Source organism: Mirounga angustirostris, unplaced genomic scaffold, assembly GCF_029215605.1.
Source record: "Mirounga angustirostris isolate CCGP_5_RB_7025 unplaced genomic scaffold, mMirAng1.0.hap1 SCAF_9, whole genome shotgun sequence".
Taxonomy (NCBI): domain Eukaryota; kingdom Metazoa; phylum Chordata; class Mammalia; order Carnivora; family Phocidae; genus Mirounga; species Mirounga angustirostris.
The window spans coordinates 71,590,679-71,608,912 of record NW_026991717.1 but is presented as its reverse complement, the minus strand read 5'-3'; the positions used below and the strand labels follow the sequence as shown (position 1 = coordinate 71,608,912).

The following is an 18,234-nucleotide window of genomic DNA, read 5'->3' as shown; positions in this document are numbered from 1 at the left end:
TCCGTGGGACTTGGCAAATGATTGGATGGTGGATACAGGAGGAGGTTTCAGAGATGCCTTTGAGGTTTTGAGTCTGAGTGAATGAGATAACAGTATTGTTGTTTAAAGGAGTGGTATTGGTGTTCCTAATAATAGTGGTAATGCTAGGATCTTTAAAAATAGGAGAGCTAAGGCCAAGTTGACCTTCCTCAGTTATGTCCTAGAGTACAGAAAACAGGATTTCATTATTGAGACTGGTTTCATTTCAGGGGAAACTAGTAGTCAGGAGGTAAGCAGCTGATTTTAGCGGTTGTGTACTTTGAGGGATTTAAGCTTGGGTACCATCATTCTGGGGTTGACTAGCATCATTGGGAATTAGAGTGGTCTCAAGTGGCATTGCAAAGTGGATACCGGCCAGTATGTCAGACAGGCTGTTTCAAGAGAAGTGATGTGAGGGTCGGAGATCAGGTTTAGGGGTGAGGAGTGGATGTGTGTTTTGGAGGGGAGGGGTCTGGGAATTGCTAGAGGGCACCTGGGATTACTTTCTAGAAAGTGATACTGCTGCCCAAAGGTTGGAGTATCAAGAATACAAACCAGCATTATGGTTGTGGCAGAAAGAGCGTTTATCTTCTAAGAGTAAAAGGCCCCATATAACAGCAACTGGGCTGACTCACTCCCATGATGGAGGGAAGATTTGTCCCCTTTTAATGGGGAGTAGAATCTGGTATAGTCACTACAGGAGAAGGGATAGACAGGGCTGCTAGAAGGTAGGGGATTCATTGGGAGGCGTTGTTGGCATAGTGTGGAACCCTCCCTCCCGGGTTTACGCTCTTTAGTGTGCAGAATACAGTGTAGGTGGTAAGGAATTTAATCCCCAGTACTAGTTTCCCACAGCAGGAGACAGTGCTTCTGGCCAGGCCCCTTTTTTTCAAGCAAGCTGCAGGCTTCGCCTCGGCCCTAGAAACCGGATAGGCCTCTCCGTGCGCTCTCAACCTAACCCGTGGTGGCGGGGGAGGGGAAGCTCTCTCTAGTTAGTCCCACCCTTTGCGCTGTTTTGCGTCCTTGCGCCTCTGGTGAGTGGCAGGAGAGTTTAGCCAATGATGATGCGGGGCGGGCGGGAGCATCAAGTTAGGTTGCGCAGGAGGAGGGGGGAACTGGTGCTGGAGAGACAGCGAGAGGGGCGAACCGGCCCCCCACGGCCGCTGCAGGTAAAGGCACCTCTCTTAGCACGCTGGGGTGAGGCACAGCTCCTTTTCTCCTTCAGATTTTTGTCGGGCCTTCCAGCCTGTAGCTTCCGCCCTAACATTGCTTCCACCCGGGCATCCACCCCCCCCCCCCCACCGCCCCGCATCTTCCCGTCTTGGCCATCCCCACCCTGGAGGGCACCCCGCTAGCTCCTTCGGTCAAGTGCATGTACCTCATTTCCATTTTGGGGACGCCAGTTGTCTGAAATCTCCCCCCTCTGCTGTATGGGCCTTACTGGCAACAACCCCGGCAGTATGAGCAGGTAATGTACCCGGGTCCCCGCCACCCCCACCCCCAGTAGCGTTTCCCTCTTAGTCAATCCCTCACTTCCTTACCTTTCCCCTTCTCTTCTTTCATATGAGTACATAATTTCTGTAGTTTCCCCTTTGGACCCTGAATATATATACATGGTTTTAGCTTTCATAGTTGCCTTTTTACTTTCTCTGTTCAGAAAGGCTCACTTTACCAGCCATGTTTGCCCCCAAATGTCCATACCCCTGATTGAGGTGTGAGTGCTTTTTCCTTAAGTAACTGGGAAAACAAAAACAGAGTAGCCACATATTTGGCAATGAGAATGGTGAAGATAGAGAAAATGGCCTAGGATCTTGATCTTCTTGAGGAAATCTCTTGAGTGGTTCCAAGTTAATAGCTCCATTTCTTATGCTCTATGTCCTTCCATCCTGATCCCTTGCTGACCCTAAATTGTGATTACATTCACCTTGGATGTTTATTTCCTGTTTCTTTATTAGATTTGAGACTCTCTGGGTGTTACAATGTCTCCATGGTAGTTTTTAAATTCTTCTTTTTAAAAATTATGTTGGTGATTTTCATTTTAGGCCTTCTGTTTATTTTATTTTCAAGGGATTTCTCATTTAGATTAAGCTGCTTCTAACCATCTTGTGTTTCAATAACGTGTGTTTATGTCTGTCTTCAGCTGAGCCTCTTGAAAGGATACAGTTTCCAATAACAAGATTTATACTTTGAAGTAAAATAGTTTGTTCTTTTCCGAATCTTTGAGCAGTTAGAGGTTAAGTGGGCATGGGTGGTACTTTCTGGAAGTGTATATTACCAGAAAAGGTCAGTATTTGTCAATATGGCATTAGTTCATTATCTTCTAAGAGGATGAGCAGTACAGAGAAGTCTGGAAAATGGATGTCTGTAGTTCAGTTTATATAATTTCATCTATTGGACAGCTGGACTAACCTCTGTTGCAGTGTTTCTTGTCCATCATAAACAATAAACTATGATAAACTCCCTTTTGAGAGACCACCATAGAGATGTTGATAACCCTTCCAATCCAGGCATGCTTCTCCACCCCCTGCCCCCAGTTGTCTTACAGATCCTCACTGGCCAAGAAGATTTTGTTTAGTTTTATTGAATATAAATACCCCAAACAATGAGATGTGTCTTCCTTTTCCATTTGATAAATGTAAAATTATGTCATTGAGTATGCACTTTCAGACTACACATACCTTTCATCCCCTGATCGAGAATCACTGCTTTGTTGAAAGGTATGGGGAGATTGCAATGGAAAATATAGAGTAGAATGAAAACACAGTCCTTTATGATCAGATGGACATGTTATTGAAATAGGCAAGGGAAAGGAGACTGGTAAAATAGGAGAGTTGGGATTTTATAGATTCCTTTAAAAAAAAAAAAGGAAGTATATCAAAGGTGGTAAATCTGCAGAAGAACATCAGTTTTTACTTACTTCATGGAGAAGGAGTAGTTCCCCTTTTGAAAGAAGGAGAGATGAAAGGCTGTTATATAAATTATTTAGCATTAACTGGCTTGTTATATGGAGATTATAGATAGGTGGCCTCGTATTCTAACTTAACTAGCTGGTATGTTTCATTTTTCCCCAACTCCCCCCAAGGTTTCTGTCATTAGTTTAAAATTATAGGACGTGAATAAGTGCAATCATCAAACTCTTTCTCTCCTTTTGAGCCTATACATGTATTTCTCTTTGAGGCAGTGGTAGGCCATGACTGGCTTTTCATTCTCAATATGAAAGAAGTCTAGTATGACTTCTTTAGGCAACGGTTTGACTTAGGGATATCTAAGTGCCTCATATATTTGAAAGCTTAACATCTATTTATTTATTTTTTAAGATTTGATTTATTTGAGAGAGAGAGAGCACAAGCCGGGGTGGGGTATGAGGGGAGGGTAGAGGGAGAGAAAGCAGCAGACTCCCCACTGAGCAGGGAGCTGGACGTGGACTTGACCCCAGGACCCCAAGATCATGACCTGAGCTGAAGGCAGACACTTAACCGACTGAGCTATCCAGGCACCCCTTAATATCTGTTTATTGTTACTACCAATATTTGAACCATAGAAAGATGATTCATGGGATAGATGAGCTTGGTAGAATAGGCCAGATGTGGATATAGCCAGGATGACCCAGAAAGTAGGAATGGAAGGAGGGTTGAAGAAAGTTAGAGGTATGATGGGAGAAGGTTTCATCTTTGAGAGTCAAGGACAACTTAAACATGGGAGTTAGAAAAGAATCAGGTGACTAGGATTAAAAAATATGTACAAAATAAATTAGATCAGTAGAGGTGAGTTGATGCAAGGGGACTGAGAAGTGGTGAAACTTGGTGGTGTGGCATTAAGCCACTGGTGATGTTTTTAAATTATCAGGCCCAGACTGAACCGGGGAAGTAGAAATTTGGCCCAAAAATTGGGAAGGGACATAAATGATATGTACATTGATTGACCTTTAAAAACTTAACTCTTGAGTTGTATGAGGGTAAGGAAATATTTCAGAAACTGTTAGCCTTGTTTCTCCCGTGAAAAAAATGAAATTTCTCTCTGAGATCAGGCTGCTTTGGAGGAAAGGAATAAGTAGCAAGGAATAGTGGAAAGGACAAAATCCCCCATGGAAGAAGACGCAGGTTATAAACTATTATCAGCATAAACTTCTAATTAGTGAAAACTTTTATTGTAGTTTTTTTTTTTTTTTAAGATTTTATTTATTTATTTAACAGAGAGAGACACAGTGAGAGAGGGAACACAAGCAGGGGGAGAGGGAGAAGCAGGCTTCCTAGCAGGGAGCCCGTTGTGGGGCTCGATCCCAGAACCTTGGGATCATGACCTGAGCCGAAGGCAGACACTTAACGACTGAGCTACCCAGGTGCCCCTGTGGTTTTTATATGACACCTAATTAGATCTATTTAATGTAACTTCTGTGGCAGTGAATAGGAGATGAAAGATAATAGGTAGCCAAGTAGGGCATAGCTAGAAAAAAGCTGATGGTAGTGTTGAGGAAATTCATAAAATTTTTTAATAGTTTTTTGTTAAATCAAGAAATACATATAATTTTTCTCATTGTCATTTGGAGCAACTTTGGGGCAGGTATTAGGAGAGGCTGGAATGAGCTGGTGGAATAGTTTAGCCAAAAGTGGGAAGCGATATGGATCCTGCGGAGATATGAAGGGTATACAATTACTGAAGCAAGGAAGATCTTGTTTAACATTGGTGGAGATGCCATGTGTACTTTGTAATTTTGTTGTGCCAACTACTGATCAGTCTGTTCTTTTTATATCTGAGTTTCTGCGCTACTTACCCACATTTTATTGTCTCATAAGGATAACAAATAAGTTGAGGAAGGGACAAAGTAGTTTGTGGGTTGTATGGAAAAGTTTTCAGTAAAGTCTGTACTCTGTCACTGACAAATTTCTTCTCTGGTGTCTTCTAAAAGTTAAGAGGAAAGGTCTTATCAAACAAGGCTTTCCTGAATTGTCAAGTATAGATATTATATACAAAGAACTTTCATATTTTCATATAGTTTAGTTATATTGTGGTGTATTCACAATTCCTTGTTTTAGTTTTTCCTTTTTCCAACATTTTCATGAACTTAAATCCTTAGATGTGGATTTAGTAAACATGCTTTCAGTTCTTTGTAGGACAGTTTTTCTTTTTCTTTTTCTTTTTTTTTTTACATTTTTTATTTTATTTATGTGACAGAGAGAGACACAGCGAGAGAGGGAACACAAGCGGGGGTAGTGGGAGAGGGAGAAGCAGGCTTCCCATGGAGCAGGGAGCTGGATGCGGGGCTGGATCCCAGGACCCTGGGACCGTGACCTGAGCTGAAGGCGCTTAACGACTGAGCCACCCAGGCGCCCCTGTAGGACAGTTTTTCAAGATGGGAAACTACTGTCTCATCTTAAAATCAGGGAATACCATTTAGTTTTTATAAGGATTGAATGGTTCATTCCATATACTGCAAGCAAATATATTAATTCATTAAGTATTTTTTTGAGTAGCTACTGTGTATGTGATATCTTCCTGTTTCTTTAGGGATCCATGACTAAGACATGGTTCCTACCATCCAGGAACTTTTTGTCTCTTGGGGAAAGAGCAACTGGGCCACCATGCAGGGTTGTGCAGAGTGTGCATTGCATATACTCATTATCATCATTGATAATATGTTTAGTATGACAATTTTCCAGCAGATGGCAGACAAGCATCTTAAGGAGCAGGCAGCTTTTAATAATTTGCACAAAGGAACCATTTGGGCCTTCAGAGAATATGGGCAAGAGACTGGTCATTTTAGTAAAATATTAAGTATAAGTGCTTTAAATAAGGTGCAGACAACACTGTGAATATTTAAGGAAGGTGAAAGGACCAAGTCATCACAAATTGCTTTGCTGTGAAAGGGGCAGAGGTTCGGACCTCACCTTTTGGAATAGAAGGAAGACCTTTGAAAGGGTAGGAAAGATTTCAGCTGGGAGAGATGCTTGGGAGTGGAGGAGGATGTGTTCTAGGCAGAAGCTACAGCATAATAGGCAAAGATGCAGATGGGAATCACATAGGGGAACTGTGTAGTCTAGTTGGCCTGGAATGTAGGGTATATATAGGAAATGATGAGAGAGAAAGTTGGGACTATAAGTGGAACTAAAGGGGCACCTGGGTGGCTCAGTCGTTAAGCGTCTGCCTTCGGCTCAGGTCATGATCCCAGGGCCTGGGATTGAGCCCTGCATCTGGCTCCCTGCTCTGTGGGAAGCCTACTTCTCCCTCTCCCACTCCCCCTGCTTGTGTCCCCTCTCTCGCTGTGTCTCTCTCCGTCAAATAAATAAATAAATAATCTTAAAAAAAAAAAATAAGTGGAACTAAAATGTAAATTCTTTGAATTTCTTGCAGAGGAAGTTTTTGATCTCAAATATGAGAAAGGGGGAGGGAACTTAACAGAAATAGTATGTATAGATTGATATGTTAGCTAGAATAAAGTTTGGGAAACTCCCTGGGTAAAATTACACTAAAAGTGTAGCAAGATTGTACTGAGAGCTTGGTTAAAAGTGGTTATTTTTGCCAGTGGTAAGTGAAAGCATTTAAAATACAAGGGAAATCTATGAAAGGCAATATATTCAGAAACCTTAATCTACAGTCGTTGAAATGCTACTTGTTAAGCTTGTTGAAATGCTATATTGTTAAGTTCTGTCAGCATAACCTGAAATAGAAGGTGAGTGAATGTTAAACTCCCTGATCTCTACCTAAGAATGATAATTGTAAAAAGAAATGGACGGAGACAGCCGAGAGATCTTGACAGACAGAAACTTCAAAGTGTGTAGGTTTAAGAGCCCAAAAAGGGGTTTGGTTTATTTCTTTTATAGTTTTAGTTTGAAGCAAAAATGTGGGTGTTCTTTCTGCTGTGTCTCTGTCCTCAGATTACCTCACATTTCCGTCTTCTCTTATTATTTTGATGCCAGTTGATATTAAGGTAGTACCTAAGAAGGAGAAGTTTTCCTTGAGGTCACCAACTTTGCTTATTTTTCATTTGTCTTCTCACAACAGGAGTTTCACCATCTTCCTCTGAAGACCTAGCCATCTTGCTCCATGAAGGTCAGGACAATCTGACATGCACTTGTTTCTTGCCTCTTTACCTGAAGAGTAGTCCTCTTCCATTGTGTACATTTTTTTCTTAATAGGGGAGGGGAGGGGAGAGCCAGTACCCCCCCTCCCCTTCCCTCCCTAGACCTTGGGGAAGTACCCTCCATTGCTTTCCCAAGATGGCAGACCCCATCATGGATCTGTTTGATGACCCAAATTTATTTGGCCTGGACTCTCTGACTGATGACAGCTTCAACCAGGTCACACAAGACCCCATTGAGGAAGCCCTTGGACTGCCAAGCTCTCTGGACTCCTTGGATCAGATGAACCAGGATGGTGGAGGTGGTGATGTGGGGAATTCATCAGCAAGTGACCTGGTCCCCCCACCAGACGAGACAGCCCCCACAGAACTTCCCAAAGAATCAACAGCTCCAGCTCCAGAATCTTTAACTTTGCATGATTATACCACTCAGCCCGTCAGCCAGGAGCAGCCCGCCCAACCTGTCTTACAGACACCGACGCCAACATCAGGACTTTTGCAGGTCTCCAAGAGCCAGGAGATCCTGAGCCAAGGGAATCCTTTCATGGGTGTCTCTGCCACAGCTGTTTCCTCCAGTAGTGCTGGAGGGCAACCACCTCAGTCAGCCCCTAAGATTGTTATCCTTAAGGCCCCACCAAGCTCCTCAGTCACTGGTGCCCATGTGGCACAAATTCAGGCCCAAGGTATCACCAGCACAGCTCAGCCCCTGGTGGCTGGCACAGCCAATGGTGGAAAAGTTACTTTTACCAAAGTGCTAACCGGCACTCCCCTTCGACCAGGTGTTTCCATTGTCTCTGGTAATACAGTGTTGGCCGCCAAGGTCCCTGGGAACCAGGCTACTGTTCAGCGCATTGTCCAGCCCAGCCGACCAGTAAAGCAGCTGGTCCTACAGCCAGTTAAGGGTTCAGCTCCTGCTGGAAACCCTGGGGCCACAGGGCCCCCACTGAAGCCTGCAGTTACACTGACCTCTACACCTACCCAGGTGACTTGAGTGAAAGGGGGAGGTGAATTTTGGTTTAGTAGAGGGCCCAGCAACTGTGTGAGAAGAGAGCACATGAGACCTATTTCTAGGAAATCCTGTTTAAATTCTACCTTTGCTACTTTAAAAAATCAGTTAGCATTGACAGCCATGTACTTACTACTTATTAGGTGGGAGCAGTTAATGTTGACATATTTTTTGAGCTCTTATTACGTGTTTACACTGTGCCTAGCTGGTGCTGAACAAGACAGACACAGTCCCTGTCCTTACAGAGCTCACGGTCTGCCAGGAAGGCTGACAGTAAACAAGAATTCACAATACTGTATAATGTGAAGTTTTATGAGAAATACTGGATGCTATGGGAACAAAGAGTCATTATTTATTTATATTTGCAAGACTTACAGAAGCTATGCATATGTTTTCCCTGTTCTTATTATTGAGATTGTCTTCCTCCTTTATCCAGTGAAAAGGCTAGTTTCTATTGTAAGAGAGTAGAGGTGCTAGCCTCTGAATAATGAGCCAAAAGCATTTGTGAGGAAGGGGGTGGTATTAAAATAAGTAGGACCAGTGGAAAGAAGCTTTGAGGAGGTGGATTATAAAGATTTTCTTTCTAATAGACTGCCAGAAAATGGAATGACTACCTTAGAAGATAGCCTTCCAACAGGAGTTGTCAAAAATAGGCCTGATAACCACTGGGCAGAGGTGTTACAGAGAAGACTCAATCAGGACAGATAGGAGGATGAACAAAATAAATTGTGCTATGTCTTCTGACTCTCAGTTTTGATGGTTCTAGGATGAGGAAAACTGGTGTAAATATTTAAGAGTATACCATTCTTTAATGTTGCACCTCTCTTGTAATTTCCTTTCTTCACTCTAGGGTGAATCGAAACGCATCACCCTGGTCCTCCAGCAGCCACAGTCTGGAGGTCCCCAAGGACACCGGCATGTCGTTCTAGGGAGTCTACCAGGCAAGATAGTGTTACAGGGCAACCAGCTGGCAGCCCTGACCCAAGCCAAGAATGCTCAGGGGCAGCCCGCCAAAGTAGTAACAATCCAGCTGCAGGTGCAACAGCCACAGCAGAAAATCCAGATTGTACCACAGCCGCCAGCGTCGCAGCCGCCGCCACCGCCGCCCTCAACCCAGCCTGTGACTCTGTCCTCTGTGCAGCAGGCTCAGATAATGGGGCCAGGACAAAGCCCAGGACAGAGACTTTCAGTACCACTCAAGGTGGTGCTGCAGCCACAGGTGAGGCTTCCACAGGTAGCCCCCTGCTGTCCCCCTGAGCAACCACTCATTGTTGAGTGTGGGGGTCACTGGAGTCATGCCTCTGAACTGAAATGCAAGCTTTTATTTTCTTTTACCCGTGGGAACTTTGTTTTAATTATATGAAAAGATTTGAGGGTCATTGTTAGGTTTAGGATAAGAGGTGATTTATCTAACATTTGTCTTTGAGCTGTTTCATTTATAGTCTTTTTCCTAACACTGTTGTGGAGTAAAAGTGATTGGCATTATTCTTTCATTTGAAAGATAAAGAAGTTGTCCTAAAGAGGTCAAGTGATTATTAACCTCCCCCCCCCCCAATAAAGATAGGCCAAGAGTAGAATTTGAATTTATTTACTTTTGGCTTAGAGATTAGGATTGGCCATAGAATAATGGAGAGGTATATTGACATTAGGAGCATGGCTAAAGGATATTGAAGTTTGATTTGGCACAATTCTTGCCGTTTCTCATCCCCTTCCAACTTAAAAAAACAAATAAAACACTTTTTTTCCCCCCTACTGTGTCCAAGTTCAGTAAGACTTGATCTGAATCTGATTCTTGAGGAATTAGAGATGGAACATTTGTAGCCTATCTTCTTCAGAGCTAAGTTTTATTTAGGCCATTTAGCTACAAGCATGTTGAAATTTTAGTGTCTTTATTTCTGTAGGCTGGCTCTTCCCAAGGGGCTTCTTCTGGGCTCTCCGTAGTTAAAGTTCTAAGTGCCAGTGAAGTGGCAGCTCTGTCTTCACCAGCAAGCTCTGCTCCTCATACTGGGGGCAAGATAGGAATGGAGGAAAACCGCAGGCTGGAGCACCAGAAGAAGCAAGAGAAAGCCAATCGGATTGTAGCAGAAGCTATTGCTAGGGCCCGTGCCCGGGGTGAGCAGAACATACCTCGAGTCCTAAATGAGGATGAGTTGCCCAGTGTTCGGCCTGAGGAAGAAGGTGAGAAGAAACGCAGGAAGAAGAGCAGTGGGGAGAGGCTCAAGGAAGAAAAGCCAAAGAAGAGCAAAACATCTGGTACCTCCAAAACTAAGGGCAAGAGTAAGCTGAAGTGAGTACAACCCTTTGCTAATTTGTTGGGACATTTGAGGACGTGCACTTGTTTTTAAATTAGTGTTGAGGGGCGCCTGGCTGGCTCAGTTGGTAGAGCATGCGACTCTTGATCTCAGGGTTGTAAGTCTGAGCCCCACATTGGGTGTAGAGATTACTTAGGAAAATAAAATCTTAAAAAAAATTAGTATTGAGAGGAACTACTTGTATTTTTTTTTTTTTTTTAAGATTTGTTTATTTATTTGAGAGAGCAAGAGAGAACAGGGGGAGAGGCAGAGCGAGAGAGAGTCTCAAGCAGACTCCGTGCTCGGTGCGGAGTCTGATATGGGGCTTGATCTCATGACCCTGAGATCATGACCTGAGCCGAAACCAAGAGTCAGACGCTTAACCGGCTGTGCCACCCAGGCGCCCCTAGGATCTACTTGTATTTAGCAAGCTGCATAGTTCAGGGTGATATATCTACCACAGAAGATAGAAAGGCCTTTCTTTTGTCTGTCCCAATGCTTATATGATTTGTTAAACAGAAATGTGCAAATTAGCATATTTTGAAAGAGAAACAAGGCACAGGAAAGATAGCTAATTATTGAGTTGGGGGTTATGTTTAAAAGCTGACTTTATACGTCTTCCTGATTTTGTATCATTAAAGTGTGAAAGAGATTTCTCACTATCCCCTTATCACCCGCATCTGTAAAAAAGCTGTTGGAGGTGTAGCTGCCCTGTTTTTTTATCTGTGAACTAGAGAAGATTTAGCAACCATTGTCAGCCTTAAGCAGTGTTGGCAGAACCAGGGCTTATCACAGTTGTCTTCTCTTTCCCTTCCATGTCTTGTGGCTTCACTCCTTTCTCCCTAGCTTCTACCCCCTAGGATTCTCCAGGCTTTGTGGTGGAATTATAATAATGGTTTATATCTGGAGAGGATTTTTCAGCTTTAAAAAAATTCTTATCGACTATCTTAGTTAATCCTCAACAATTCTCAGGCCGGGTATTATCTTTGGTGTTTATATTACAAATAAGGAAACTAATGCCCAGCTAGTGACAGAACTGGAACTAAAGTGAGGCCTTGTAATTCTTGGGCCAGTATTCTGCTTTCTTACGACACCTTCCTTCAGGTATTTGTGAGTACAGTAGTAGAAAGGATTTGTCAAATCTGGTGTAAAGGTCAGAGAGTGGTTTAGAAACCCGAGTATCTTCTATTTTTCAAACACCTTGTTCCATAGCCGTGTGTCCTACTGACTGAAGAGCTAGACCCTTCTATTAGGAAGTTTCATAGATGATGGTTTAGATTAATTATATTTTTCTTCTCCTAAATGAATTTGACCCTCACTGAAAATGAATTTGGTTTTTCCTTTTTAGTACCATCACCCCTGTGGTGGGTAAAAAGAGAAAGCGTAATACCTCATCCGATAATTCAGATGTAGAAGTCATGCCTGCCCAATCACCCCGAGAAGATGAAGAAAGCAGCATTCAGGTAAAAGGATCCTGAAGGATTAATTCTGACAGACAACCCAGGAATAGATACGAGAGACTGTAAGCCTATGCACATTTCAAGAATTTTTCTAAAAGAGAGGTAGGCCCAAAAGGTAAAAGTGGTGGGACCCGGTCATGGTTGTGTCGTTTAAATTTTTGGTTTTTTAGACAAAAACCATATTACTATACTGTACTATACTATACTATACTATACAACAGCAGTAGTCAGGGCGCCTGGGTGGCTCAGTCGGTTGGGTGTCTGCCTTCGGTTTAGGTCATGATCCCAGGGTCCTGAGATCGAGTCGCGTGTCGGGCTCCCTGCTCGGTGGGAAGTCTGCTTCTCCCTCTCTCCCTCTGACCCTACCCCTGCTTGTGCTCGCACTCTCTCAAAAATATAAATAAAATCTTTAAAAAATTAAAAAAAAAATAGCAATAGTCATTTTCTGAAATTCCAGTGTTTCCAAAACTAAGCAAGTATGAAATTATGCTACATGCTTGTTACGGCTATGTCAGTACCTTGGTTTCTCTTAGAACTGTCCATCTATCCCTTTGCCTTACCTTTTTTACACTTCAGGTTTCTGACTCTGTGAACTAGGTGCTTAGGCACAATGTTTTTTCCTACCTTTTGAAGATGAGAAACACTGGAAGAGAATAAAAGAAGCTGGACCAGAAGAAGTTTAGTCCTCTGTCTCTGATTGTTGCTTTACGGTACCACCTTTGGCTCTGGTTTCCAACCATACAAAGAATCTCATCCCCTGGTATTAAGATTTGGAAGACCCATGGTACTTCTTAGTAACACTATGGGCCTGGCCAATTTACTTAGCTACTGTGTCTGAATTTTTTCTTGGTAAATGGAGGCTTGTACTAAATAAACTTTAAGGGCTTCTCTAGCTATTAATACTCAGAAAAGTATCCCCTGTTTCTTGATATACATTCAGTACATTGGCAAACTGATAGTTGAGTTTTTCTGCGGAAATTAACATGTGAGAATAAGATACAATTGAAAAGGAAAATGAGGCAAAAATTAGATTTAACAGATACTAGATATAGTGTGAAATAATTACTAGGAGTGTGGAATTAGAGAAGAAATAGCATTAATAAAGATAATAGTCTAGAAATAGATTCAAATGGTTATGAGAATTTAGTATATGAATTAAAATGCCATTATAAATCAATGGAAAGAAAGAATATTTAATAAATTATGTTAGGACAACTGGCTACCCATGTAGGAAAAAAATAAAACCGGATTACTTGTGTCACTCCTTAAACAAATACTAGTTTATTTTATTATTTTTTTTTAAAGATTTTATTTATCCATTTGACAGAGAGAGACACAGCGAGAGAGGGAACACAAGCAGAGGGGAGTGGGAGAGGGAGAAGCAGGTTCCCTGCTGAGCAGGGAGCCCAACGCGGGACTCGATCCCAGGACCCTGAGATCATGACCTGAGCCGAAGGCAGATGCTTAATGACTGAGCCACCGCAGTGCCCCAAACAAATACTAGTTTAATCAAAGGTCAAAATGTGGAACTTGAAATTATGAACTTCCTGTAAAACATGGATGGATTTTTTAAATGATTATCAAATAAGGTAGATTAAATGATTATCAAATAAGGTAGATCTTTCTAAGGGGGTATTAAAATTCAGAAGTCATAAAGGGAAAGATTGGTATGTTTGACTATACCAATCTATATGTATGCACATATAACAAAAAAATTCTACAAATAACAGTGGTTAAGAGCATAAACTCTGGAACAAGAATTCCTTGGTTCTCATCTTAACTCTATTATTTACTAACATTGTCACTTCAGGCAAGTTTATTTAACCTCTTGGTGCCCCAGTTTCCTTATCTCTAAAATACAGATACTAATGCCTACCAAGTAGGGTGGTTAGGAGAATTAAATGGAAGCATTTCTTTATTATTTTATTTTATTTTTATTTTTATTTTTTTCTAAATGTAAGCATTTATAAAGCACATAGGACAGTGCTTCGCTCATGGTAAGAGAGCATGGAAAGAGTTATATATGTGTATGTTAAATAAAGAGTTAAATGAAGTATTAGATAATTGAAAGACAAACTGAAGGCAAGTCTTTGTAAGAAAAAGAATATAAATTTTAAAAGGTGGTGTATTAGTTTACTAGGGTTGCCATAAGAAAATACCACAGACCGTGTGGCTTAAAGAGCAGAAATTAATCTTATCACAGTTCTGAAGGCTAGAAGTCCAAGATCAAGGGGTCAGCAGGTTTGGTTACCTCTGACACCTCGCTCCTTGGCTTGTAGAAGGCTGTTTTCCTACTGTGTCCTTACATGGTCTTATCTCAGTGCATACAGGCCTGGTGTCTTTTTATGTGTCCACATTTCCTCTTAAAAGGATGTATCATTCAAGTTGAATTAGGGCTCACCCTACCAGCCTCATTTTAACTTAATCACTTCTCTAAAGCTCTTTCTACAAATACAGTCACATTCTGAAGTACTAGTGATTAGGGTTTCAACATGAGAATTTTGGGGGATTGGGGTGCTTTGGTGGCTCAGTCAGTTAAGTGTCTGCCTTCGGCTCAGTTCATGATCCCGGAGCTCTGGGATCGAGCCCTGTGTTGGGCTCCCAGCTCGGCGGGGAGTCTGCTTCTCCCTCTCCCTCTGCCCCTCACCCTGCTCTTTCTTTCTCTCTCTCCCTCCTCTCTCTCTATTTCTCACTCTCTCTCAAATAAATAAATAAAATCTTAAATAAAAAAAGAGTTTTGGGGGGTATAATTCAGCCCATAAGTGGTAATGCCAGCGTTGGCAGTGGAGTTAAGGAACAGATGCTTTTCAGGCAGTTAATGGGAATGTTGAGACAATCTTTTTGGCGAGTCAGTATTTCAGTATGTAACAAAATTTAAAATATCAACACCCTTGGACTCAATGATTCTGCATCTAGGAAACTGTCAAAAGTATGTGATGATGAGTATGTATTGCTGCAATAATTTCAATAGCAGAAATGTCCAAAAATTCATTGTCCATGGGGGGGAATAGTTAATAAAATTCTGAAAATCCATATAATAGAATAGTACATGGCAATTAAAAACAATAAAGTAGAGGGGCGCCTGGGTGGCTCAGTCATTAAGCGTCTGCCTTCAGCTCAGGTCATGATCCCAGGGTCCTGGGATTGAGCCCCGCATCGGACTCCCTGCCCCGCGGGAAGCCTGCTTCTCCCTCTCCCACTCCCCCTGTTTGTGTTCCCTCTCTTGCTGTGTCTCTCTCTGTCAAATAAAAAACAAAAAACAAAGTAGAGGGCCGCCTGGCAGGCTCAGTCAGTAGAGTATGCGACTCTACTAAACAAAAAAATAATAATAAATAAATAAAAATTAAAAATAATAAATAACTGCAAATCTATTCTATTCATGGACATTTGGGTTGTTTCCAGTTTGGAGCTATAATGAATAAGGCTGCAGTGAACAGTCTTAGTACTTCTTGGACACGGGTTTTCATTTCTCCTAGCTAAGGAATAGGATTGCTAGACCATAGGGTAGTTACACATATAAACATTATAAGTCTATAAGAGTATGTCAGCTTCCAAAGTGATTGTGTCATTTTACACTTTCACCGGTAATGAGAGCTCCAGTTCCACATCTTCAATATTTGGTTTTGCCAACTACCCATTCTTTTTAAATACTTCTATAGTATTCCATAATTTGACTATACCATAATTTGTTTAACTAGTCCCCCATTGATGGGCATTAAGGTTTTCTCTGGTCTTCTACTACTACAAGTAATGCTACAAAGATTTGTATATATGTGCAGATTTATTTGTAGGATAATATCTTTGAGGTGGAATTTCTGGACCAAAGGGTATTGTCAAATTTTCTTTTACAGAGGTTATGCCCATGTGTATTCTAACCAACAATGTATGTACAAGTTCCTATTTCAGTATTTGATCAGACTTTCTGATTTTTATCAGTCTGTTAGGTGCAAAAAAACAAAAAGGAAAAGGTATCTCAGTTTAGGTTTCGGTTGTAATTATTTTATTATGAGCATGAACATCTTTTTACATTTAAAGCCATTTGTGTTTTTTTCCTACTGTCTATTCATGATGTTTGCCTATCTTTCTCTTGTGTTACGGATCTTTTTCTTAGTCAAAAGAACTCTATGCTGGGGCGCCTGTGTGGCTTAGTCGTTGGGCATCTGCCTTCGGCTCGGGTCATGATCCCAGGGTCCTGGGATCGAGCCCTGCATCGGGCTCCCTGATCTGCGGGAAGCCTGTTCTCCCTCTTCCTCTGCCCCTGCTTGTGTTCCCTCTCTCGCTGTGTCTCTCTCTGTCAAATAAATAAAATCTTAAAAAAAAAAAAAAAAGAACTCTATGCTTAGGAAATGGATCATTTGGTGTTTTCCCCCTCAGTTTCTTATTTGTCTTAACTTTGTTATGATATGTAAATAGCTCAAATTTTTTGCAAGGTAAAATTGATCAGTTTATTAGAAACATCTTTCCTACTACGAGATTATAAAAAATTCTTCCATTCTTTCTTTTAGAAATGTTACGTATTACATACAAGCAGGGGGAGTGGGAGAGGGAGAAGCAGGCTTCCCTGCTGAGCAAGGACCCGATGTGGGGCTTCATCTCAGGACCCTGGGATCATGACCAGAGCCGAAGGCAGACACTAAATGACTTGAGCCACCCAGGCGCCCAAGATTTTTTTTCTTTTTTTAAAGATTTTATTTATTTATTTGTCAGAGAGAGAGAGAGCACAGGCAGGTGGAAAGGCAGGCAGAGGGAGAAGCAGGATCCCCACTGGGCAAGGAGCCTGGTGCGGGACTCTATCCCAGGATCCTGGGATCATGACCTGAGCCGAAGGCAGTCGCTTAACCGACTAAGCCACCCAGGTGTCCCTTTTTTAAGATTTTTAAAAAGATTTTGAAATCTTTTATTTTTATGTAATTTAGTTTCTTTCAACCTCTAAAATGGCTAGTCATTTGTTTCCAATCCTGTTTATAGAATAATCCACTTTTCCCTCACTGATTAGAAGTGCTATTTTTATCATGTTCTATATCCACATAAGTATTTTAGTCTATATTTGGACATTATTTCATTGACCTGTTTATCTTTTCTTGGAGAGGTACCAACTTTTGTTAATTAGTATAGCTCTCTAGTGTCCTTAATATCTGGTAAGGCCAAGCACACTTTTCCTGTTTTTCCTGGTTATTCTTAAGTGTTTATTTCTCTCTTTGAATTTTGGGATCAGCTTATCTAATTAAAAAGTTTTGTTAATTTTATTTTGTCGTATTTGTCATGTATATAATTAGAATTAGGTCTTCTTATTGCGGGACAATGTATTTTATTATTTATTCAAGTCTTCTTTAAGTCCTCCTGGAGTGTTTTAAAATTTTCTTCATATAGATTTTATATATTTCTTACTAAATTTAATTCTTTAGATAAGTAATCTTTTTGTTTTCATATATAGAATTTTTTCTTTCTTTTTCTTTCTTTCCTTCTTTTTCAGTTTTTTTTTTTTTTTAAGATTTTATTTATTTATTTGACAGAGAGAGCACAAGCAGGGGGAACAGCAGCGGGAGAGAGAGAAGCAGGCTCTCCACTGAGCAGAGAGCCCAGTGTGGGACTCAAACCCAGGACCCTGGGATCATGATCTGAGCCGAAGGCAGACGCTTAACCAACTGAGCCACCCAGGCGCCCTGAATCTTTTCTTTCATTATATATTATGGCTCAGTCTACATAAGAATGATATTTTTCAAAATTGATTTTATGCCAGGGGAGTTTGCTTAATTTCAGTAGTTCTGTGTCTAATAATTCATTTAATTTGTGTTTTTCAGAGATATAATTATGATTGAAAAATAATTTTATCTCTCTATCCTTCCCAATTTTTTATCATGTTCTACAAAGTATTAATGTTTTACTTGGGACGACTGGGTAGCTCAGTCACTTGAGCGTCTGACTCTTGGTTTTAGCTCAAGTCATGATCTCAGTGTTCTGAGAATGAGCCCCGAGTCCAGCTCCACGCTCAGTGTGGAGTGTGCTTGGCATTTTCTCCCTCCCCCCACTTGTGCACACATTTGTGCACGCATGCTCTCTCTCTAAAATAAATAAAATCTTACAAAAATGTCTGCTCAACCACTTGAAAGAATATCGTAAATCTAAAATGTGTTGATATGGAAAACATCTTTAAGAAATACTGTTAACATGGGCGCCTGGGTGGCTCAGATGGTTAAGCGTCTGCCTTCGGCTCAGGTCATGATCCCAGGGTCCTGGGATCGAGTCCTGCATCGGGCTCCCGGCTCAGCGGGGAGCCTGCTTCTCCCTCTGACTCTCTCCCCTCTCATGCTCTTTCTCCCTCGCTCGCTCTCTAAAAAATAAATAAAATCTTTAAAAAAAAAAAAAGAAAGAAAGAAATACTGT

General features: G+C 41.4%; 1 protein-coding gene across 7 annotated transcripts in view; it reads left to right on the top strand.

The window, feature by feature from the left end:
- Window positions 1-18,234, top strand: part of CHD8 (chromodomain helicase DNA binding protein 8) — a 61,291-nt gene that overhangs the window by 12,775 nt on the left and 30,282 nt on the right. For 3 of the 7 annotated variants that reach the window (XM_054513638.2, XM_045900503.3, XM_054513636.2), the window contains exons 2-5: window positions 7,018-8,075; window positions 8,950-9,318; window positions 10,001-10,386; window positions 11,739-11,853. In XM_054513638.2, the coding sequence (XP_054369613.1) occupies window positions 7,233-8,075; window positions 8,950-9,318; window positions 10,001-10,386; window positions 11,739-11,853 (1,713 nt within the window). In that variant the 5' untranslated portion in view covers window positions 7,018-7,232. Of the gene's footprint in view, window positions 1-1,086; window positions 1,188-7,017; window positions 8,076-8,949; window positions 9,319-10,000; window positions 10,387-11,738; window positions 11,854-18,234 lie in introns of those variants that run through there. The other 4 variants (XM_064570788.1, XM_054513637.2, XM_054513640.2 and 1 more) reach the window with 4 other exon arrangements.